The sequence below is a fragment of the Rhinolophus sinicus genome, linkage group LG02 (genome assembly GCF_036562045.2).
Source record: "Rhinolophus sinicus isolate RSC01 linkage group LG02, ASM3656204v1, whole genome shotgun sequence".
In the NCBI taxonomy this organism is placed as follows: Eukaryota; Metazoa; Chordata; class Mammalia; order Chiroptera; family Rhinolophidae; genus Rhinolophus; species Rhinolophus sinicus.
Window position 1 is genome coordinate 84,020,477 of NC_133752.1, and position 26,370 is coordinate 84,046,846.

A 26,370-nucleotide genomic window follows, 5' to 3' on the forward strand; every position below is an offset into this window, starting at 1 on the left:
TGAAAGAATTCTTTATGTAGTTTAGATAGAGGTCCCTTATCAAATACATGGTTTGTAAATATTTTCTCCCATTCTGTGGGTTGTCTTCTCATTTTTTGGACAATGTCTTTTTAAGTACAGCTTTTAATTTTGATGAAGTCCAACTGATCTAATTTTTTGTTTTGTTGCTCATGGTTTTCATGCTTTTGGTGTCATTTCTAAGACTCCATTGCCAAACGTGACGTCATGAAGATTTAGTCTTGTATTTTTTCCCAGCAAATTTATTGTTTTAGCTCTTACATTTAATTTTGATCCATTTTGAGTTAAGTTTTTATGTATGGTGTGAAGGAGGGGTCCAACTTCATTTTTTTTTTTTACAGTTGACATTGAATATTAGCTTCAAGTGTACAGCATAGTAGTTAGACATTTATATAACTTACAGAGTGATCCCCCCATAAGTCATGCACCCACCTGACACCATATACAACTATTACAATATTATTGTCTGTGTTTCCCAAGCTGTACTTTACATCCCTGTGACTATTTTGTACCTCATTGAATGGTTTTGGCACCTTTGTTGGAAATTAGTTGACCATAGATATAGGGGATTATTTCTGGACTCTCAATTTATTCCATTAATATATATGTCTATACTTATGCTTGTACGAGACTATCTAGATCACTGTTGCTTTGAAGTAAGTTTAGATATTGAAAAGTGTTATTTCTTCTACTTATTCTTTTTTAAGAGTGTTTTGTCTATTCTGGCTCCTTTGTAATTCCATATGAATTTTATAATCAGCTTTCTACAAAGAAACCAGCTGGGATTCTGATAGGGATTGTCTTAAAAGTCTGTAGATCAATTTGGAAAGTAATGCCATCTTATTTCTTTCAGGGAAGGTCTGGTAGTGCTGAATTCCTGTTTTGTTCAAGAAAGTGTTTATTTCTGCTTCATTTTGATTCATAACTTCTTTGCATATAGAGTGCTTGTTGGTGATTTTTTTCCCCTCTCAACACTTAAAATGTTTTATCCAAAGTGGGTAAAATATTTTCTGCTTGTGTGGTTTTGTTTCCATGGTTTGCATGGTTGCTGATGAGACACATACTGTTTGTTATTCTTGTTCTTCAGTTGTTAAGGTGTTTTTTTTGTCTGGTTCCTTTCCTTTCAAGATTTTTCTCTTCATCTTTGGTTTTCTGCAGTTGGCATTTGGTATACCTTTGTAAAGGTGTTTTTTTTTTTTTTTTTTGCTATTTTGCTCTCAGTTTGGGAAGTTTCTGTTGACGTATTTTCAAGGTCATTGATTTTTTCCCCCCAGTCATATCCAGTCTGCTGAATCTAAAAACAGATATAAATTAACTTTGTATAGCAACAACTAATAATGTCCCCTTTCATCCAAATCCTTGCTCACTGTTGATAGGTCTTTTTGTTAAGTCATTCTCCTTCTGTACTGTTGGAACCAGTGAAATCCTTGCCTAGCTCTCTTAACGTTTTTTGAAATGCTGCTTTGTCACCTGCTCAGACTCACCAGAAATTTCCTATTTAATTCCTTTATTGCCTAGACCAGTTCTGAAATTAGGAATTTTGGGAGATTTGGCGACTCCCTCTTTCTTTAGTACTGATGAGTTCTGCTATCTAGAGGCTTGAATAAGTTTTGGTGAACTTGTCTGAAAACCTAATCCTTAATATTTATAACATACTTGTTTTCTTTTTTGATAAAATGTGGGTGATGTTCCAGTGCCTCTACTTAAAAAACAGTTGGAATTGTCTCTTGGTCACTGGTATTGTTTATTTTATTTTTTTTTATTTAGGACAATGTGGTGTTTGAACTTGAGTTAGGACAGATGTGGTTTTGAGATTTGAAATCTGCTGCTACTTAGTTGTATGACCACGGGCTAGTCACTTAAATCTTTGTGCCTCAATTTTCTCACCTCTTTTGAACTGAGAATTGTTGGATTTCAATGAAATCCTGTGCATGAAATTACCTGCGTACCTGGCACAAAAGGAGGCCCCTAGCAGCAGATTAGTTTTTCTCATGCTTAGTAATATAGATACAGGCAGTCTTAGAGATTAGAGTGACCAGTCACAAGTATGTGTAAGGATCTCACTGCTCTTTAAGATCCCATATATTTTTTAAAATTTGATGTTTTCAGTATATACTGGGGTTGCCAAAAAGTGTACACATTTTAAGAGAGATGTTATCTTAAAATGTGTATATATATATATTATATGCACCATCCTCTGTTGATAGGCATCCTCTGTATATATGGTGTATATAATATGTGCACACATACACACATATATAATAAGTATATAAACTAAAATCTTTCTTAGACCTTTAATCATAAGAGATAAAAATTGTAAGTGGTTCCTGGATTTTTAAACAATTTTCAAAATTATTTAAAAATACTTTTAGAAAGTAGAAAGCAGCACCTTTACTTATTTGAGTGTAGAGGTGAGCTTTGTATCACTCTTGATAATTATTACTGGTAGAATTGGTATGTGTTATACTTTTTTGCACAGAAACTGGAGCAGTATCACTGCCTGATTTCAGAAAGATGATCTCATGGTTGGCAGAGAGAACTATTTAATTGAAAGTAGTAATATTGATTGATTGGCATTTTAGTTCCATTCCATTCTCTTGAGGATCCTTTGCTTTGAGCCTATAGAGTACTAAACAGTAGTAAGAAGGAAAGAAAAGGGATTTTAACAATTCACAAAAATGATCAACTCCACGTAATGGAGAGTTGGTTGTATTGAAATAGAATCTTAACTTTGGTAATATTTTAATTAGTGAAACCTCCAGGAGTGACAAAATCAACAGTGCTCTGTGTGTGTGTGTGTGTGTGTGTGTAGTATAACAAGTTTGACTTTGTATTTTATAATCAACCTAAACACCACTGTAAATAAAGAGAATCACATTTAGGCAAAATTGTGAAATTTTTAAACTGTTTTAATGTCCTTAAACTTTTCTTTCTTTGTATTTTACTCGAGTAACAGCTGGGAAATTCCATCTTCTCTTTCTACTTTCAAAGATCATCTTGTTGTCAAATCTTTCTACTAAATCAAAACAGGAAAGAATAATATATATTTTTAAATTTTGTTTTATTCGGATGATGATCACTTACGTATTCAGAAGGTCACAGAACTATTAGAATTTGATGAAAAATGCAAACTCCTTTCTCAGGAAATGCACACGTGCACCACGTTTTGCTATAATTTCAAGACATCCAGAGACCCAGATTCTTAAAGTTTTGGGCAAAGTAATTGTGCAGTAAAAATTGATAAATCTCCTTTAAGGAAATTTAGGCAAAGATGTCTAGGTAGATGGAAATTTGAGAGAGGAGCTAGATCAACTTGAAATTACACTTGGGTCAAACCTGAAGGCAAAATTGAGTGAAATCTTTTAGGATGACTGGATGACTGATCTTATTGACACACCTTACGTTCTCTAGGAAAAGCACACCTGGTTATAATTGCTGGGGGTGTTTTCTCAGTAGCTGTTGATGTTAGAAAGCAAATACTTTATTATCTAGCCCTACTTGCTTCTGTAACAAAGAGCCTGCTTTATTTTAGCATAGATCTCATTATCAGGCCCCTTGCTTCTTTATTGTATGGTTGTGACCTTTTTGAGGATCTAGTGAAAGCCAGAGACCATCTTTCCAAGAAATGACTACATGTGTATTCATAGATAACAGTTTCATTGGGCTCACTGTTCACATAAAACTCCTTATGTCCACCCCCTTTCACCTCTTTCCAGACCCTTTTGTCACCTTTTCCTTTTCTGAGACAAAAAGGTAAAAAGTTGGTCCCTTTTTACGTTTATTCTAAACTCTACCTGTCGTCTACCTCATTATTCCTAGATACATGTGGCTTTATTTTATTTTACATTTCTTTACCATTTTCTGCTTCAATCCCTGTGTATTAGTCAGAACTTAGTTGTAAGTGGTAGCAACCCAACTGTGACTAGTTTAAGCAAAAGGGAATTTGTTGGCTCATGTAACCAAACTACGGAAAGGGTTTATTCATCTAGGCGTTAGGGTTGATGGGAACTAGGGCCTGGCTTGCTGTCAAGATTGCTTTTATCTCTTCTATCTCTCATCTCTAATTCTCTCTCCAGGATTCCAGACTTCTTCCATATGGCTGTACACAGGGGGCTGGCAACCGCTATGATCACATTCTTAGTTTTTCTGGTAGAGATTTATTTTTCTTCCCTTAGTTGTAATTCAGAAAATCTTGGCAAAAGAATCTGGCTTCGCTTGAGGATATGCTTACACTATGGCCAGGGGCAGGATTGGCCCCTCCCCAAATGGCATAGTTGGTATTTGACAACCAACAGTCCCCCCCCCCCCCCCGCCCCAGGAGTAGTAGGTGTGCTGTTGGCTGGGTAGGGAGATGTGTCAGGCAGACAGAGGAGCAGCTGTCCACCGTATCCTGTTTTTCTGACATGGAGCCTCTCGGTCTGCCCACGTTACACCTCTTCTCTACCAGGTCGGTCATGGGCACCAGGTGCTGTGTGGCGAGGGAGAGCTTCCAGGATGCATTCCTGTGCTGATTCCAGGTCAGCGGAGGAAGCCTTCAAGGTCCAGACGTCACGTAGAGAGGAGTTTGATGTGCTATAAAATTGGAATAGCATAGTAATAGTCCCTTTGTGCGTGTCTTGTTCTTTTCAGATTGTAGTCTTTAAAGCCAGAGATTGTGTCCTGTTTCTGCTAGGAAACTTTGGACAACAAATAATGTAGTAAATAATCTGTATAGTGAAGACCGATTTTTATATATACGAGACTGGGACAGAGAAGTTTTATATATACTGAGACTGGAACAGAATAGAACCTCCTGTTAGGAAGAAGGAATTCTGCCAGCAGACTGCTTTTGAACTCGAACTGCAAATCTTTACTTGGTCTCCAGCCTGCCAGCCTACCCTGCAGGCTTTGTACTTGCCAAGCCTGCACAATTACGTGAGCCAATTCAATAACATTCTCTCCCCTCCCCCCCTCTATATATGTATGTATATTTATATTTATATTTGTGTGTATACACACACACATATATACACACATATGTATATATATAATATAAACATTTAAAATCCTTTTCAGGGACATTCCAACCTTGCTTAATTAAGTCTTGTGCTCATCTCTGGGCCATTACTCTGGTAGGTAGATTGAGCACTCTGATTTGTCAGAACTGTATTTTGTGCCCATCCCTTCACAGGGTGTGAATTGTGCAGGGTAGTATGATTGGCAGTCCCATCAGAATCACATCATTTGGGCGAGGGCAGCTAACCAACAGAAGGAATGGTGGTGGTACTAATACCTGAAAAAAAGGGGGAATACTAGGCAGTCAAAAACAATAAATGTTCATATACATTATTTGGTATACATTGAGATATATCTATATTTTGGAATATGGAATGAATGTATTCTTTATGTTTCAGAATTCTTGGATACTGTGTAAGGTAGTTTGCATATAAATTTCTTCACATTTATGGCTGGATTCTGATAGACTTAAATGCACGAATATTTCAGCCTATGATTTCAAAAAGTCTTAGACATTATATTTAAAGATTAAAGTCACAGTGTCAGTTGACTGGAGATATTGGAAAAATCTCTGTCGATGTACATATGTATATGCATATATACACGTATAATCGTATGATTATAGTAGAGTAGCAATAGAGAAGATGGTTGAAAAGATGACAGAATCTTAATAGAGTCATTAAAAAAATGTGTACATTAAAAGTGTTCTATGTTTTCACCCTGTTTTTGTGCTAGGAAAGAATTTGCAAATCTAGGTGACATACCAACAGAAACAACAGATGTAGAAACATTTTTACATTTTTGTTGAGAAAAATCTCATTTGTATGCATAGAATATCTTTAGCAGTTGTCTCACTAAATGCCAGACAGATGGTTTAAGCTCAGAATGACTACTCAAATAATATCATCACAACAATTATTTTGAAGTGTGGTATAATAACATTTGATCTCAGATTTCTGGAAAATCATGAATGTAACTTTGTACATTAAAGGAAGAAGTGCAGAAATAGACTTCTAAACCAGAGAAATTTGTGTCTCGGCCTTTCTACAAAATACTTGTTTTCTGAAGCCCTCTTTGGTTACCTGTGGTTGAATACTACTTATTTATCTGTTTTTCTGTCTCAGCAGAAAAACAGAGTAAAGCAGAAAAACAGAGTAACTTAAAAGTGATTGGAAAGTAGGTGACAACTTGGTTTTTAATGAGAGATAGAAAAACAAAAAAATCCAGAGGGGATTCATTAAAATAACCAACATTATAGCGAGAGAGAAGAGGGTGAAAGGAACTAACTATTGCTGAGCATCTTTAGTATGTCAAGCACTAGAGTAGATGCTTACATACCGTGTTTCCTTGAAAATAAGACCTAGCCGGACATTCAGCTCTAATGCGTCTTTTGGAGCAAAAATGAATACAAAACCCGGTCTTATTTTACTATAAGACCCAGTCTTATAATATAATATGATATGATATGATATATGATATGATATGATATGATATATGATATGATATGTATATAATACCGGGTCTTATATTAAAGTTTGCTCCAAAAGACTCATTAGAGCTGATTGGTGGCTAGGTCTTATTTTCGGGGAAACATGGTATATGGTAGCCTCACAACTGCTTTGTAGGTAGGTAGAGATAACTTTCTTTATACATTGCAGAAACAACTTCATAGTCTCAGTTTACAAAATCGGGAGTACTTTACATTTTAAAAAATATTTAAAATAATTCTATGGAAATTTAGACATTTTTGTTTAAGTTCAGTTGAGCTAGTCATTTTTTTTCATGGAATACCAATTATTTGAAAGAATGACTGACAAAGTGGTTATTCATACTAGGGTATTTGTTAGATATTTTGTCTAAAATGAACAAAGGAAGCCCATCACTCTTAGGGAAACAATTGATTTTTTTTTGTTGCAAACGATAAAATTAAAGCTTTCAAGTGAAAATTCAAATTTTGAAAACTTGTATCTGCTACCATCAGCTTACAGCTGCTCAATCTCAAGACTTTTCTGATGAAAGCAGTGGTGATATTTGGGTTTCTTTTGTTTTTGATATTGTATAATGAAATGTTTCAACATTTGGAAGATAAGCATAACTCAGTGAATTAATATTTTTCAAATGACCAATGCATGATGGGTACAAAAGTCATTTGAAGACAAGGTAGACCAATGAATGTAATGTGACAAAGTACAAATAGTTAATTGATATGACTTTAGGTTCCACATTGTAGCTGATCTTTAAGAAACTACCACTCAAGTTTGGGTGGAATGTCAGAGACGAATGTCCATACTTATCGGAAAAGCCTTCTCCCTTTTCCATCTGCATATCTGTATAAGGCCATTTTTTCTTTATGTACTTCAACCAAAACAACATGAGAATCCAGACAATGAAGAAATTAGAATGTAAATATAAAACGATGCCTTTTTTCTCACGAATATTTTTTAGGGGGAGACTATCATTTTTCATAAATACATACTTATGTTAACATGTTTATTATTTTTAAATGAATTTCATAAATAATTTTAAAATTTATTAGTTTTAATTTTGAGTACTAAATATCAAATACTAAATACAGTAGATAACTGACATGAACGAAAAAGTTCTTTGGTGTCCCAAGTAATTTTTAATAGTGTAAAAGGGACTCTGGGACCAAGAAGTTTGAGAATTTCTGTTTTGGCGAAAGGGCCTAAGTGACAGTGGCATTTAATTGAGGCCTTGCAAGATTCTTCTCCTTAGAATCCCTTTATGTAATATATAGGGTATGTGTTAGTGGTTTAGTGGTTGATGATAATAAAAATTTGTAATAAAATGTTTTAAAATTTGGCTAAACACTTTTTGTCTAAAGTCTTTTGAGTTAAGGAGAGACAACTGGTAGGTGAGTTCTTTGTTAAGATTTATTTTTGTTAAAATTTTTGTTAATTGGTCAATTTGGAAAGCATATAGTCAGTGGTCTTTTAACAACACACAGAATTACATTTTTTTTTTCTTGTAAACATACCATGTTTCCCCGAAAATAAGACCTAAATGGAAAATAAGCCCTAGCATAATTTTTCAGGATGACATCCCCTAAACGTAAGCCCTACTACATCTTTTGGAGCAAAAATTAATACAAGACCCGGTCTTATTTTCAGGGAAACACATGATTATGTGGTATTAGGAATTATAGTAATATTAAAAAGTTGGAAATTTCTTGCCTTGGAAAAAGTTTATACTTATATAAAAAATTGTTATACATAAAGCCACATCCCCACAAGGAAGGCACAATGTGAAAAGACTCAGTTTCAAGGTCTGAAAATCTTGAATTTGCAAAAATAGAAATGACAAGAAGTGAAAGACTTACAAGTCTAGTAAGCGATGGAAAAGAGGAAGGAAAGATTTCCTGTAGTTAGACTTTAAAATACTTTGTGTGCTGAAGTTAGAAAATGTAAAGCTTAGTTAGAAAAAAAAAAATCTGCCTACTATAATGGTTCTTCCCTAAGCACAATATGCAGTGTGAGAGATTCCTTGATGAGTGACAGAACTGTTTTTCAACTGTTTTGATATAAGGTGGATTAACCCAATTTCTCTCCTTTAACCTATTTAACTTGTTGAGCTAAAATTTGAAGCAAGTTTGGGCAAGGGAATAATTAATAGTTAAGTCTTATGGAATAAATATTTCTTAATGCAACAGAACCTCAGTCAGTTTTCCTGGCGGGGGGGTGTAGAAATTTTTGTCTATTCCCTTAGTAAGACAAGGATATTCAGTATCTATTTTTTGTTCACCGCTTATTAAAGGCTTTCTGTGTGCTGGATAAAATGCAAAGACTTACCTAGTTTCTGCCTTTAAACAGCTTGTGGTTGAGTGTATTTTAGTCCACTCTCCAGCATTAGTAAAAGTAACATATGAAAAATTATTGAACATTTTAAAAAAGAATCAGACTTTTGTATTTATTATTATTAATGTTATTCGTTGTCTTTATAGTATTATGTTAATTAATTTGTAGTGTCTCCAGGTATCTTCGGAGAAAAACAAAATTACACGATTAAGTATCACTGCCTAATTTGGCTAAAAGGAAGATGTTGAAACATTCCAGGTAACAGTTTTGTTTAGGTAGGCTTTTACTTCTATAGTTTTTTTTTTTTTTTGACTTCTATAATTTTTTGAATGTAGATATTCAGTTTTTTTAAAATCTGATAAAAGAAAATACGTCTAAACAAAAAACTTGTTTCCCTCACTTTCTAAAACTTGGAAACACTTGTTTCTCCTTCTTTGTGAACTCTTAAAATGCTTATTATTTCTGACATTTAAAAATCCTGTAAATGTAGACTTACTCTTATTTGAGTGAGTACCCTCTGAATTTTTCTTATCACTTTTGGCCTCTTAGAGCCCAGAGCATACATCTTGGCTTCTTTACCTTTCTATCTAGTAGCTTGTCTATAGATGAAGATGATAAGAAAGGTTAAAATCCATAAGTACCTATGCACACAGTCTAGCGGAGTGGTTCACAGTGGGCGAGTTGTTCAGCCTCCCCCTCTCTGAGCGACTACTTGAGTGGGAAGGTGTCCAATTCCTCACTTTGGGAGAGCAGACACAGGTGTAGTGCTCCTGGCAGAGATGTATTTGAAGCTCATTTAAAAAAGAAATTGGTGAGTGCGTCTTGGCAGTTATTTTATCCACGTTAATTTTTTTTGTTACTTCAAAATAGTGAAGAAACATGAAAGTTAATCATGAGACTCATGTCCTTTTTCTGCTGAAAACTACCTAGCTCCCCGTACTTACAGACACTCAATAGGTTGGATGACTCCATGTATTGGGTCAAGTAATCTGGTTCCTAGGGGAACACACGTTTACACTGTTACATCTTGCTTTTATTTTGCATAGCAAAACTGGCTGGAGAGTTAGAAACATTTTGAGCTTGGATTTTGGGTAGTGTCATGGATATGGTGACTACAGTTTCCAAACCAAAAATCAGAGCATTTGTTCTGAGGAGTATGAGAAGTGAAAATGGACTTCTGGGGACAGTGGAAGACAGGATTTGAAATCTGAACTTGGCTGGATAGTTGCCATGCTCGTAGAGAGGATAGCGGTATTTAATTATATAAAATATTTATTGATTACTTATGCTGTGCCAGGCATGCTTTAGGAAGCAGAACATTATTTTCAAATCTTTTACTGAAAGATAGGCAAACTAAATTAAAGTTACATAACTTAATGCTTAATGTTTCCCGTTAGTGTTTTTCTTTTTGTAGCTTCAAGGAGAGAGAATGTGCCAGTTCTTAAATTTTAAAATATTTTACACTATGTTAACAAAAAGTGTTTATTAAACACACCTTTAAGAAATGATTCCTATTACTTCTACTTGGTGGGGACAACATGGTAGGTAGTGAGTAATACCCTGGACTTTGAAATCAAATAGACCTACTTGTGAATGTTGGTTCAGCAACTTCCTCATGAGAAGAAATAATTAACTCCTGGGTGCTGAGAAGATTAACGAGATGAGTAAGTCGAGTACCTCAGTATATGCCTAATAAACTATTATTTTTGTTATTGATAAAGGAAAATTTTATTAAAGAATAAACAGTTTGAAACTTCATGGATTTGTATTTGAGAGCCTCAAAAGAGCTTTTCTAATTTCTCAGGAGGCGAGCAAAAAGTTTTAAATATACAGTTAGCATATTGGTTTAGAATCGATGTTTTTGGGTGTATGCTTTATGTATTTTGTGTGCTATATAGGGCCTCTTGTAATCTACTTGTAGACCCAGGACATTTATTCTTGTTTTTCAGCCTGTATGGATAATGTTACTGCTCTAGGCAAATTTTGTTAAAAATTAAATTTACTGGGATAACATTGGTTAATAACATTATGTAAGTTTCAGGTATACACCTTTATAATACAATGTGTGCATTGTGTGCTCACCACCCAAAGTCTCGTCTCTCTCAGTCACCATATATTTAACCCCTTTTAACTCTTCCTGTGCTCCTCCCCTTTCCCTCTGTAACGACCATACTGTTGTTTGTATCTATTTGTTTGTATGTTGATTATTTTATATCCCATATGTGAGTGAAATCATGTGGTTCTTGTTCTTTTCTGTGTGACATATTTCAGTTAGCATGATACTTTCAACATCTACACATGTTGTTATAAATGGCAATATTTCATCTTTTTTTTTAAGCGCTGAGTAGTGTTCCATTAGAGATATGTACCACATCTTCTTTGTCCAATGATTGTTTCAAGGACACTTAGCTTGTTTCCACGTCTTGGCCACCGTGAATAATGCTGCAGTTAACCTAGGGGTACATATATCTTTATGAATAAGTGTTTTCAAAATTTTCAGGTAGATACTCAGAAGAGGGACTGCTGGGTCATATGGTAGCTCTATTCTTAAGTTTTTGAGGAGCCTCTATACTGTTTTCCATTGTGGCTGTACCAATATACGTTCCTGCCAACACTGTCCGAGGGTTCCCTTTTCTCCACATTCTCTCCAACACTTGCCATTTTTTGTCTTCTTGATAATAGTTTAGGCAAGTTTTAAATTTTTTAACATACTGTTGCTCACTACATTTATATTATATTTGCTAATCCTTTGTCAATTTTAATATTATTATGGAAAACTGATGTCACAGTTTTGGGGGGACTTGTGATGTAAAGTCTGGGAAGTACACTTTACTGCTTTGAGTCTTGCTTCCCATACCTGAGTGGCAAAGCTTCTCAAGGACAGGGATTTGTCTGTTACTTTTTCTATCCCTTCCATCAGGGATGTATTGAACATTTCTTGCATGTAAAAGTGAATGAAGGAGAGCATAAAAGCTATTAGTGAAATCAAAAGACCTGGACATTAAAGAGTATGAATTTACAGTTCGATTTCCTAATTAATGTAGCATTCATTGTCAATTTTTTTTTTTTCACTGACACGTCCTTTTCTTATTTTTCCAATTTAAACTGTAATATACTCTCAAAGAAGACTTGAATTTTGGTCTGGTTTACTTTCTTTGTCTTGTAACCGTTAACCCTTTCTAAAAATTTAATATTATTTTATATTTACACCTTTAATAAATGTTTTACTCATTAATAAATGTAGAGGCAGCGTAGTGTAAGCGAGCCAAAGAACACAGATTCTGGAGCCAGGTTGCCTGGGTTCAAAGTCCAGATCAGTCACATTCTGCTTGTTGACCCTGGACAAGTATTCAAATTTCCCTGGAACTGTTTTCCCATCTGTAAAATGGGGATGATAGTAGTACCTATGTCATAGGGTTTTTACGAAGATTAAATGATTAATATAAGTGCTTAGAATAGTGCCTTGTTCACAAAATACACTATTTCAGTTGTTTCTATTATTATGTATAGATGTACTCTTGTTAACTTTGATCTCAGACATACAGATAGAACTATACAAGTCCTATTTAACATTTTAATTAAAAAAGAAGGAAAAATAGCTTAAGCCTATTTTAATATTTACTAAGGAAATAAAATTTGCTTAGTAAATTTCTGTAAAAGTCATAGAAATACAATGATCTACCTGATGGAAGTATTAAAGGTGGAACTTAGTTAATGACTAGGGATAATTTGATTTGGACATTTATGTGAGGTAATGTCGGGTTGTGTTTTTTGATAAGCATTTTTCTAAGACCATAGCAAGGTATTTGAAAATAGAATCTGCAGTGTCTTCCTGTATTTCAGAGAAGTTTGAATCCATCAAATTAAACAATAGTTTTTTGAGATCCATTAGGAACTAGGGGCTTTTAGAGAAGTGTTACATTTTTTCTTATATATTTGTTAAACATTTTAATCTTTTTTTCATTTGGAAAGGAAGAGAAAACATTGATGGAGAAGAATAAAATAAAGCACAAATCATGACTTTAGATTTACTGGAATAATTCATTCATGCCTTCACTGAGTAAATATTTATTGAGCACCAGCTCTGTGCCTTGTGTTTGTGAAGGGTTCTGGGGATATGCTGATGTGCATACCTTGTAGTAATAAAACCACACTTCATGAATGAATACTAGATACCTATGGAGAATAGTAGTTTATTTCCATTGCTTCTCTGTTATCTCCCATAAGAAAAAAATTTAATTTAAGTGGACATTCCCTGACCTCGGGGGGTTGTTAAAAGTACCTGCAGAGAAAGGCCAGAAACTTTGTGGAAGCGTGTAGGAGCCGTGATTGTAACCATCAAGGAACTATATAGGGTAGTCTTACATGATTCTGGTAGAGTAGGTGGGATTTAGTTATGGGATTTATTTGATATAAAAACTGCCAGCCTAGTGTCAGTCTATTAATCTATATTGACTTAACAAACAGACAGACAAAAAACTAGAGCCAAGTATGAACATTTTAGGTGATTTGTTGGGATGTAGGTAATTAGTATGATAAGGAAGTAAATAGGATAATATAAGATATGAGAACAGAGGAAAAATGTGTTGGGAAGAGTAAGTTAAATAAATTTAGAAACAATTATTAAAGCTAGAGAGTCTGCATTTGATTTTTTTTAAATGTACTTTAATCTGAACTTAATTAAATGGTTTTTTTTTGTTGTTGTTGTTTTTTTTGTTTTGTTTTGTAAAGATTTTATTGGGGAAAGGGAACAGGACTTTATTGGGGAACAGAGTGTACTTCCAGGACTTTTAAAAATGTTAGTTGTGGAGGGTGCCGTTCAGCTTCAAGTTGTTGTCCTTTCAGTCTTAGTTGTGGAGGGCACAGCTCAGCTCCAGGTCCAGTTGCTGTTGCTAGTTGTAGGGGGTGCAGCCCACCATCCCTTGTGGGAGTCGAGGAATCAAACCAGCAACCTTGTGGTTGAGAGGACTCGCTCCAACCAACTGAGCCATCGCAGAGCTCAGCGGAAGCTCAGCTCAAGGTGCCCTGTTCAATTTTAGTTGCAGGGGGCGCTGTCCACCATCCCTTGCGGGAGTCGAGGAATTGAACTGGTAACCTTGTGGTTGAGAGCCCACTGGCCCACGTGGGAATCGAACCGGCAGCCTTCGGAGTTAGGAGCACCGAGCTCTAACCGCCGGAGCCACCGGGCCAGCCCTGCATTTAATTTTTATATCTCTTTTATTTGGGTTGAATACTAATAAAGTTATATTTTTAAAATAAAATTATCTTTTTCTAAAGGAAACCACTGAAGTTCTTTGTGGTAACTGTTTCCATAGTTAAGCAAGGTAAATATTCTTGTCTTTTAAATAGGTACTAAAACTTACATGCAAATTAAGAAAATCAGTTGAAAGTCACCGTTAACATGAAAGTGACATTTTTACATAGTGAAGATTGCATTTTCTGTTCATCCTTTCTGAGGTTTATAGAAGGAGAATGCCAGTGTTGAACGGATCTAAATTTTATAATTATTTAAAGTAATTACTTTGGAAGAATGCGGTATAATACATATTCATCTAATTCTTGTGTATTTAGTTTTAATAAACAGTAGCTTAAAATGGGGAGGGCATTTTCAGTGGAGTTGGCAAACTTTTTCTGTAAAGTACCAGATAGCAAATATTTTAGATTTTGTGAGTTATGTGGTCTTTGTCAGAGGTTTTCAAGTCTGCCATTGTAGCATAAAAGCAGTCACAGACAGTATGCAAACAAAGAAGTATGGCAGTGTTTCAAAAAAACTTTACAAAAACAGGCCACAGGCTAGATTTGTACCAGAGTTTGCCTGTCCCTATAGAACTATAAGGAAATGTAGGGACATGCTGCACTTTTTTTCTTTCAATTTTCATTTTTTTGGCCTCATTTAATAAGTGTAAAGTACAAAAGAATGCTCAAATACAAAACTGCGGGAGCATTGCCATACAGGTAATATCAGGCTTCTGAAACACAACTGTTGCTATTATTTGATTTGCTGAAAAAGTTCATTAGCTGGGTTAAGACAGTTCATATTTTTGTATTAAAGGAAGCTAAGGAGTTTCATTATGAAATTATGCAAGTACAAGATGTTTGAAAGTTCAAAGATTCTAAGTACAGGTTCACAGCCTGTACCTATTATTACAACTTTATTCAAGATATCAACAGGATATACTCAAGCAGTAGATTTCTGGAGATTTTTTTTCTTTTTAATCCTATTCTCTGCTCTCCAAGTTTTCTAAAAAAAGATAGATTACTATTTTGTCTTTTGTATCTATATTTCATAATTTAAAGAAGAGTGTACTAACATTTTGTACAGCTTCATACATCACTTTTCTAGCCAATAAAGTGAAGTTTTCAACTTTTATTATCTGCTAAATATCTCCTTTAGGTATGTCAGTTTTTCCTTCATTTGATTTATCATGCTTATTATTGAAAAGCATTGTTAAGCACCCATGTCGTGTGGGTGGTATTGCTAACATATATTTGGGGATTAGAGCATTTTGTTTTTATAGAAAAACCATCTATTTCATATTTCAGTTAAAGTAAGTTTTTCTTCATCAACAGTTCAGTTACTATAATTTAAATGTTATGGGGAAAAATCTGTTTATCGGTTGTAATAACTTTATAGCCAGCTATTCTTTAGGCATAATAATATGGAAAAGAATGTGGTCTTTTAAAAGTTCCAGCTCCAGATTTAAAGATTTGGTAGCTAAATGTAACTAGAAAAATGGTATGGATACTCTTGTGATAGTTACATGCTCCAACTCGGATAGGTCATTATTGATAAGTAATAGCTTTTCTGTTAGTGCATTCACTAAAATAGAACCTGAAGACTGAAAACTGATAACCAGACTAGTTTCTTCCTATGGCTAGCACTTTCTTCTATTAAAAGGAACCAGGCATCTTTATACCACTTTCAGTATGTCTCATTCTGAAGAGCAGCAGTATCCCAAAAGGACACCCTCGGCAAGAAGTAAATCTGAACTGAATTTAGATCTCTGTCAAAGATATTCTTATTTGTCTGTTTTATATGTAGAGACTTCTGAAGCCTGAACGGAAAACCTTTTTATTTCTCCTGTGAATGTTCAGATACCTGATGAAAAGAAGCAAGCATATAAATAACTGATTTGGAGCCAAAAGGAGACATGTCTCAAGTGAGCCTTGGAACAGGGTAGAGTAAATTCTGAGTCTTTAGAGGGGATCAAGAGTTAATCTGATTTATGAGAAATGATATCTTTTGTATTTAAGAATCTTTCCTCAGAATGCTGAACTAAGAGCTAGTTTTGATGAGGAGAATTTGGAAGGACCCTAAAAGGAGACTAAGGATCTTTGAAAACAAACTGCAGTTTGACCAGCATTTATCTGTTCATAGGACTGGAGCATGTTTATTAGATGATTTTGTTTCCTGCACTTTGAAATATAAATAGATCTTTTATATTTTTCTCTCTGAAAATTAGGGATATATGAAGAAGTCAGAGGAACAAAATTAAATTGCTTTTAAACTTAGTTTAGCTGCTGGTTTTGCCCCCTGTTTTGGATTAATGGTCTTTAGTGCACATGGGTCATGTTGGCAAGTGGAAAACATGTAAAGTGTCAGTGGGTTTTTTTTTTTTAAATGATGACCTTTAGAGCTAATGGTAAGATTGATTTGAGGAGTTTCAAAAGAAGAGGGCTCTGTGTATAGATTTGTGTTAGGGTTCTCCAGAGAAACAGAACCAATGGAATATATGTAGATGTGTATATAGGAGTTTTATTACAGGAATTGGCTCATGTAGTTCTGGAGGCCCAGAAGCTCCACGATCTGCCACCTGCACGCTGGAGAACCTGGAAAGCCAGTGGTGTAATTCAGTTCAAGTCCAAAGGTCTAAGAATTGGGGTGGGTGGGGAAAGGTGGTGGCTGATGGTGTGAGTTCCTGTCTGAGTCCTAAGGCCTGAGAACCAGGAGAGCCAGTGTCCTAGGGCAGGAGTCCATGGATGGCTCAGCTCTAGTCGAGTGACTGAACTCACCCTTCCTCTACCTATTTGTTCTGTGTGGGCCTGTAACGGATTAGGGGATGCCCATCCCCGTTGGTAAAGACAATCTTCTTTACTCAGTCTGCTGATTCAAATGCTAATCTCTTCTGGAGACACCCTTAAAATACACCCAGAAATAATGTTTTACCAGCTATCTGGGCATCACCCCCTTAGCCCAGTCAAATTGATACATAAAATTAATCACAGTACCTAGAAAAGTTGGAAGTTGGGACTCAAACAGATATTTATATGTCCATGTTTATAGCAGCATTATTCCTAATAGTCAAAAGTTGGAAGTATCCCAAATTCCCATCAATGGATGAATAAACAAAATGTGGTATGTACATACAATGGGATATTCTTCAGGCTTAAAAAAGGAAGGAAATTCTGACACATGCTTCACCATGGATGAACCTTGAGGACATTATGCTAAGTAAAATAAGCCAGTCAGAAAAGGACAAATGTTGTATGATTCACTTATATGAGGGCACCAGGAGTAGTCTAGTCAAATTCATAGAGACAGAAAGTAGAATGGTGGTTGCCCCAGGAGCTGGAGGGAGAGGGAGATGGAGAGTTACAGGGAAGTGTGTAGAGTTTCAGTTTTGTAAGATGAACCCTGTCTAGACATTAGGTACCGTGTTTCCCCAAAAATAAGACCTAGCCAGACAATCAACTCTAATGCATCTTTTGGAGCAAAAAATAGTATAAGTCTTATAGTAAAATAAGTTTGGGTCTTACACTAATTTTTGCTCCAAAAGACGCATTAGAGCTGATTGTCCTGCTAGGTCTTATTTTTGGGAAAAAATGGTACCTAATGTCTAGATAGGGCTCAGTTTAGGAAACTTTAGGATGAGCTGCTCACTCAAAGAGTTGCCTGGCTTTTGACCACTGTCAGAACAGAACAGTCCCATAATGCCTCACTCATGTTACCTTTCCTTCCCCTACTCTGGTTTATCCGTTAGTAGCTTGGAGAACCTTCTGATGGGAACTGTATTCTCATTGTGGCTTACTGTGAGGATTATAATTCTCAGTACAGTGACTACGTTTCTGACTTACAGTGAACCCGAAATATCTGTGACGGTGAGCCAGCCCCCCCCCCCCTTGCCTACTTAGATTTTCTGGGGAAATGGGGGTTTGACCTCATGAGTGTCATGTGTTCTTGCCTCTGTAGCATAGGCTGTAGAACAGGGGTGTCCAAACTGCGGCCCGCGGGCCAACTGCGGCCCGCAATCCATTTTTTATTGGCCCACAGTAAATTCCAAAAATACATTTAGTTTACTTAAATAAACCAGGTGAGGCAATACGTACTTCACCTCGAGTGAGTGGCCTGGCTGTTTGTGTATTTTACCGCATGTGGCCCTTGGTGAAAAGCATTGAAAAAAGTTTGGACACCCCTGCTGTAGAACTTCCTAAAAGAGCGTTCCACAATTATGTCGTGCAGGAGACCCTGCTCGCTGCGCCATCTTTCAGGTGGGGTGGCCTGCGGGGTCTCTGCTCCCCCTCCCCACACAAGAACGCAGGATATGGTGAGGTTGAAAAGGAACACCCACGGAGCCATAGGTAGGGGAGTCATACCACTGTGGTCTCACTGGAGGCTGTGTTCACCGGATGTGCTCGGCTCCTCAGCAATCCTCGGCAATCCTTTGTAGCCGCAGCAGTTATACCAGCGGCCAGTCGGCTAACCGGCCGCAGCCGACGGCCAATCAGCCACAGCCGACGGCCATCCACCACCGGAGCCAGCACCCTTCCACGTGAGGCCGAGAACCTGTAAACTACTTTCTGGGGCTCTGTCCCCACAATTATTACTTGGGTTTAAAACGAGTGGTCTCAGGGGCGGCCGGTTAGCCTCAGTTGGTCAGAGCGCGGTGCTGGTAACACCAAGGTTGCCGGTTCGATCCCCGCATGGGCCAGGGCCACTGTGAGCTGTACCCTCCTTTAAAAAAAACAAACCAAACAAAAATTAGTGGTCTTTTCTCTTCCTTAATTTTTTCTTTTCAATGTTACTTCCAAATAAATGTACCACGTTGAAGAATAGATTTAAAAATACAGACAAAAACAAAACAAAAGAGCTGTAATTCAATGAAATTAATTACAAAAACTTACAGTGTTGATTTTTCTGTTTCATTTGTGTGTATGTGTTTGAATACATTTTTATATTTATTCATTCTATGTGTGTCTAACTATGTATTTTGAATATCTTTTAAGCATTTCAGGGCTTAAGTATCAGGTTGGTGCAAAAGTAATTGCGGTTTAAAAGAAATAATTGCAAAAACCACAGTTACTTGTACATCAACCTAATGTTTGTTGCTTTGGTATAAAATGGCCATAAAATGATGGAAAAACCACCTACTTTTTATTTATGTAGTTTGTATAAAGTTTTCAATACAGTTTTAAGGAAATAATGCTTTAAACCTTGTAACTGAACCCAGTTTGGAATTAACACAGTGATAGGCTATCCAGGCAACTGTATTTACAACAGTGTTCTCATGCAAACTTGTTAATAAATTGGTACATGTGCTGTTAGAAACCCATTAATTTGGTTGTGGTCATTTGAAGTGACAGTTTATAAATTCTTTTCCTTTGAGTTTTTCAAAATGTTTTACTTCAGAATCTTATTTTTGGGAAAACAAACAAAAAACAGAATAGTAATCAGAAAATGAGAGGAAGGGTGGTATGTCAACCACTTAAATGTGTACCGTATTACTATGGATTAATTTTGTACCTTTTTGAAATTTATTATTTTTTTTGCTGTTGCCAGAAACCTCAGCTTCCAACCTTAGACTTGTATATGTGTGTTTTCAACAAGTAAACACAGATGCATTTTTTTCATTTTAATTGTAACATAAACTTTTTATTCTCTAGATAGTTCAGCAACAGAGTAATCTTTAGTCATTCTCTGAATGCTGATCATACAGTTACCATTCACTTCCTGAGGGAGGGAGAGTTGTAATAATGAATGGCAGTGTACCAGGCCTTTGCATGTTGCTTTTTCAGCATAAAATTGTAAGTAAGTCTTGCTATCTCAGCATAGTGTCCTACTGAGGAATTTTGTTAGCTTAACAGACCAAGGAGAAGTACATATCTGATTGAATACTTTTAAAACAAATAAATAATGAAGTTTCATCAATAAATACTCGTTTTTAGCTGCTGTCTCCTTTACTTTTTATTTCTTAAAATATTCTATGGACTGGGAAAGCAGTTACCTGGCTCACATTACATTTGTGTTAGTGCTGCTCTAGATGCACAGGAAACCGGAAGAGAGGAGCATCTTAAAGAGAAAGTGATTTTTGAACCAGCTCCTTATGGTTTTATATGTGGTTTACTGGTCAGTGGTTGGGGACAGGATATCCCAGATAGAGAGATGGAAGAAAAGATTTGAAGGTAATTGGGAGAAAGGAATAGCATGACATTGATAGAAGTGTGAGTAATATGGGGGTTTGGAGCAAAGAATGTAATTAAGAGAAGGTCAATAAATGAGGCAGAAAAGATTATTTGGGGCTGGAGTGATCAAGAGCCTTAATTTCTCTCTACGATATTTGAACAACTATTTATAGTCAGTGAAATATTTATTGATGTTTGCAAGCAGGTGAATAACAAGATCAGATTTGTGCTTTTAGAGAATAACTATTGGTACTTGGAAGGATCAGTTGGACAAGGTGAAGATAGGGAGGCAGCCGTCTTTCAGCAAGACGACCTGGACCAAGGTGGGTATCTTGGGATAAGAGTGGAAGAAATTGAAGATACGTTGGAAGGAAGATTAGTAGAACTTTGTTGGAGTAAAGAGAAGAGTCACAAGATGACTTTGAGATTTCCGATTGAATAGCTTATGATGCTATTATTTGAACTGGTGAATGTGCAAGGGCGTTGTGTTACGGGTAAGAGTTGAGCCAGAGGATATAATGAGTTTGACAACTGATAGAGGATCCATGCTAGTAGGTCTTTCAAAATACACGTCTGTCATTCAGAGGGGTGAGTTGGATGTTTCAGAGAGATGGAGAGGGGCGGGGGATTGATTTTACTGAAGCAGTGGGATTAGCTAAAATTTCCCAACGAGACTGTCCAAACAGCAGTAGGGAATTAATTTTAGTATATGGATTTCATGGTAGCTTTTAAAAGTAATTCTCATTCAGGAACATATTGAGTGCTTAGTATGTGCAAGTGCTGTACTAGGCACTGAATATGAAGAGATATACAAGGCAAACATTTCTGCATTAAAGATAACCAGTTCCAGAGGGAAAGGCAGACAAGTAAATCTGGGATTGTATTACGGTGGAATAAGGATCACGCTGAGCTAGAGTCCTACGGCTGTGGGAGGAGATTCCTGTGAGGGCGTGACAGAAAATGGCACTGGAGAAGTGGGTTTGATCTTGCAGGGGAAATTTGTTGTTTGTTCTTTTTTGGCAAATCTTTTTACTTTTGATAAACTTCCTAATTGTGCATACTACATATGTGTTGGTCACTTTTACGCAGGGCTTCTCACTGTGGTGTCTGTCAGTTTTCTGTCCTCCTCCTAGGTATAGATAGTCTTTAGCTACCAGTGATGTTAGTTGATAGCGTGGCACGACTGCAGTGTTGTCAGTTGGCAGCTATTACTGCAGGTTGGTAGCACAGAAATGACTTCATCAGACTGTGTTATGGCTTCCCACAGATAAGGGTTTGGCAGGCCTCACAGCTTTCCTCCTTGGGACCCGCCTTACTATTGTCTGTGTCGGGGGAGGAGGCAGAAATGGTGACAGACCTGTGCTGGTGTGAAGCGGATGTTCACGTGCTTGGCTAAGGTGATCAAAGAAGGGGAAGAGGACAGACACGGGGAAAGATGAGGGGCTAAAAAAGTTTCAGTGTGTAAATAAAAGGTATCAAATCCTATAGGAGTTGAATAACCCTGAGTTGCAATAACTAGAAAACCACCTGGAAGAAAACCAGTGAGGAAAAGCATTTATATACCATGAAAATAATATCAGAGCTTCTCACAATACGGACCCTCCCTTAGCTACCAGTTATGTTTCGCTATCGACAGGCTGCTTTTCATTTCTTTGTGTTACCTTGGCTAAAACCAGGTTTTGAGTGTGCTTGGTGTGCCCTTCACCACTTCTCTTGGCTCCCTGGGCCTCCACCTGCTCTCCTTTACACATCCAGTTAAACCTGTGCTGTGAACCTCTTCTGAACACGGCTCACCCTTCTCTCCCAGTGTAGTGCCACTGTGTGTGCGCGTGTGTGCACGTGTTTGTATGTCATGTGTGCACGTGTGTACGTGTGCGTGCACGTGTGCGCACATGTATGTGCGAGTGTGTGTGCATGTGCACACGTGTATGTGCGCACATGCATGTGCATGTCTGCACGTGTGTATATGTGTGTGTGCATATGTATGTGCACGCGCTCACTCCCACAGTCTCCTGCACACGCACCTCTCTGTAGCACTTGGCTCATGCCGTTGGAATCTTTTTTTTTTTTTAACCTATCTCTTCCTCTTTATACTAGGCTGCTAGCATCTTGAGGACAGGAACTGTCTTCTTTTCACCTCCCACCTGGCTCATAATTAGTTCTTAAATGTTAGCTAAATAAGTCACAGGAAAATATCAGTATACTTTGGGGCATACAGCTTGCAGTCTCAGTGCAGTCATACTTTAAGATATGACCATTAGAATTTGTGCGTTTTTGTATTTTTTTAATTAGTAAACAAAGGTTAATATGTTTTATTCCCCCTAAAATTTGGCTTCAAATGAAAAGACTACTTTTTGGAAGCTTACATTTTCCATTTGAAATTGATAATGTAATTTTCAGTAGTGAAACTAAAACATTGTAGTCCTCTTTTAACTGAATATTGGCTTGTTGACAATTTTTTTCTTTTTGTCCTCTACTCTGTTCACTGGCTCAATGTTATAATAATTGGCAATTATGTTTAAGCTGGTAAATTACCGATGGCACATACTGTTTTTTCCGTATGAATTGAAATAGAATTTAAAAAATAATTTAAATTTTGAGTTGGAGTCTGATACTTTGGTAAATTTTTTCCCCCATAAATTGAAATCAAAGGTATGATTATAGGCTGTAGGGACTTATATTAATTATTTAGTAATAAAAGTGTGATTCCTCATTTATAGTAAGGTGGATATCTGAGTATTAATACTGAGTAGCATATGCTAATTAAGAAACAAAAGGTGTAGCTCCTTAGTTAATGTGTATTCTTTCATTTTCTGAAGTTTTAGAAGCAGTTCTTGAACTATGTAATGTCAAAGGTAAAAAGAGGAGAAATCTCAATATTTTTTGGTATTAAAAGGTACAATCTAAGTTTAAAGTTACCTTCTTTATATAGGATTCCCCAGTTTTTCCTTTCTGTGGATATTGGGAGAACTGTTTTAGTCTATGTATAGATAAAGTAGAACAGGCCAAGTCTTTTTTTAAATATAAAATTGGGTCATGTGCAGAGGTACTAGTCCCAATTTAGTTGTTAATTACTGACAGATATGGCCTATAAAATCAAGTTTTTTTCTTTGTTCTCCTTTTAAAGAATTTTTTTTTTGGTGTGAAAGATCCACTTATTTTTGTTGGTGTTAATCCATGAACAAGGTTGTTCAGTTTAAGTGCATAATACTTAAGTTTTATAAATATTAGAAAACTAATTTTTACTTGATTTATATGTTAGAAATACTTCTTTTTGTGGCTTATTCTTTTAACTCTTCTTCCTTTGGCTTACCTGCAGAATAAGAAGCAACTGGTGGTATAGACTTCAGAATTGTCTTTAAATATTTACATTTCTTATAATGCAAATTTATTGAGTCAGGGGACCAGTTTCCCTAAGTCCATTCAGGAAGACTGAGTCCTATTAGTGTCTTCCGAACAATAGTACACATAAAAATCCCATAAGGTACTTAAAAAATACAGATTACTGACTACTACCCTCCCCCCCCCCCCACTGTCCACTCCCAGTAACTCTGGGATATGACCCAAAAATTTTAATAAGCACCCCTAGATGAGTCTTACATAGGTGATCCATTGACCACTTTGTAAGAAACACTAGTTTTTAAATAGTGTTAATACTATTGATGTCACTTGTATGAGTCAGTGGACTAGGCACGTGCCCCAGATTCTTATCCTCATCAAACTCTAAAGGTAATAATTCTCACTGTAATAAAATTGGGGAATAAAGCACATAGAAAAAAATCATACACAGTTCCATTATCCAGAGAACGCTGATAATATTTTAGTTTTGTATTCTTCATACTTTAAAATTTTTAGTTGGAATTTAATGGGAAGCAGTGTTCTATTCTGCTTTTCTCACTAATCTCAATTTTTTATCATGTTATTAAAAAATCACTAGCACTTTCAGTGCTCATATATTAGATCATTATTTACCTAATCATTCCCTTTGGATGTTTAGATTGTTCCTAATTTATTTCAAATAAATAACATTGTAATAAACATCTTTGTGGGAAACATTTTTTCCTATATCTAAGGACTTCGCCCCCACCCCAACCTTTGCTAAGGGTCCTAAAAATATTTTTAAAAGCTTTTCAAACATACTGCCAAACTGTTTTCTAAAAAAGTTCAGCTAATTAAAATAACCAGCAGTAAACTAAAGTTGTTATGTGGCACCTTTACCAGCATTGAGTGTGTGTGTTAAAAAAACACCATAGTTTTGGTTGACTAGACAAAATGATGTATAATTATTTAACCATCCTCTGTTGTAGTTAATATGTTTTGTGCATATGTAAAAATTAGTTTGATATGTTATACTAAGTATTTTTTTCTACCAAGAATTTATGTTGCCAGTAGTTCTTGCGGAAAATCATTAATAATCAGTTCCTTTCAATTTTTCTCAACGGTTTGAGCCATTGATAATAAACATGGACAATTTCTTTTTGCCAGAGATGAGAGTATTAACAAGAAGAGTCCTCTTCCATTTCTTTCCACATACTTTGGAAATTGGAAGTTTAGGCTGGTTTTAAGTATGGAAATAAATTCATTAAATAAACAAAGTTCTTATTTCTACTAAAAACTGTTTCTAATAGCAAAAGAACAATATTTTAAGTGACCATCCATCAAAAAATTTAACTAGTGGAAAGTGAAAAATTAAAGTTTTACCATTCATTCATTGTCAAACCTCTTCCGACTATATGTTCTATTTAGAGTTACTGTTAATCTCTTGATTTCAGACATAACTGTTGCCTGTATTTTTTGGTTTATCAATTTTGAAGAATACCAACAAAGTTTGAAGATTCCCTGATTTAAAAAAAATTAATTTGTATCATTCTAATTAGTTTTAGTTTAATTTGTATCCTTGACTACACAGTATTGGCATAATTATCATGTGTAAAAAGACCAAAGGTAATCATTTTACAAATGTAATCATATTGAGGGTTATTTTTACTGTTTTCTCTTTTAAAGCTTGTTCTGTGATTTAGATTCATTATAATTATTTTATAGGCCAATGATATTTTAGAAGTTAAAATACTTTAATTTCAATAAAACTGATTCAGTGTACCCAAACACATGTTCCTTTTTAATTCAGTATTTTTAAAGCATTCATGAAACTCTGGGTGTGTTATAGAAGTAATTGCACATCTGAATATAAAGCTTGGATTTATATGGCAAAACAGTGGTTCTAACCCAGAGGCAGTTTTGTCCCTAGGGAATGTTTGGCAATGTCTGGAGACGTTTCAGTTGTCACAGTGTGGGGGGATGCCTCTGTCACCTCGCAGGTAGAGGCCAGAGATGCTCATAAACATTGTGCAGTGTGGGACGGCCTCCCACGGCAAAGAGTGATCTGTCCCAAAATGCTGGTGGTGCCAAGGCTGAGAAACCCGGTCGTAAAAGGAAAGATGTCTCATGTTGTATTTAATTTTAATTTATAAATGTTATGCCAGTTGGAACATAAATATTTCAAATTTTTCACAGGCAACGACACCTCCAAATCAAGGACGTCCAGATTCTCCCGTCTACGCTAATCTACAAGAACTGAAAATATCCCAGTCTGCTCTCCCTCCGCTTCCTGGGAGCCCCGCAGTTCACATTAATGGAGAATGGGAAACTCATAAAGATAGTTCAGGGCGTTATTATTACTATAACAGAGGAACACAGGAAAGAACATGGAAACCCCCTCGATGGACTCGAGATACGAACACCAGCAAAGGAGATTGCCCAAGTCCAGGAGACCAAGAGGTATGAGCAATCAGGGAACCTCCCAGTGAGTTACCAAACTTTCTTTCTTCTTTATTCAGAGACAGAAGGATTAATAGCTTTGTATCTTGGTAGTGAAATGGTAGAACACTTGAGTTCTCTAAGATATTAAATCTTCTTTCCAGGTTTTATTGTATTATTGCTATATTACTTCCTAACCTCTAACTAGCAGGCAATAGCTAACCCTGTAGTGTGTTTACTAGTTCCAGAATTAACTGTATTAAAGTTGCCTGGTGCCAGTGGTTTCCCTCATGTGCTAATGTGCTAGAAGATACTAATTCAATCATTGTTATTGCCCAAGCATGACATTTTTTAGAAAAAGAAGGAAAGAAATGTATGATGTGAC

General features: G+C 36.0%; 1 protein-coding gene across 5 annotated transcripts in view; it reads left to right on the forward strand.

Annotated features, from left to right (window-relative positions):
• Nucleotides 1-26,370, forward strand: part of ARHGAP12 (Rho GTPase activating protein 12) — a 114,307-nt gene that overhangs the window by 26,204 nt on the left and 61,733 nt on the right. For all 5 annotated transcript variants that reach the window (XM_019731496.2, XM_019731493.2, XM_019731495.2 and 2 more), the window contains exon 4: nucleotides 25,743-26,006. In XM_019731496.2, coding sequence (XP_019587055.2) covers nucleotides 25,743-26,006 — 264 coding nt within the window. The remainder of the gene's footprint in view (nucleotides 1-25,742; nucleotides 26,007-26,370) is intronic.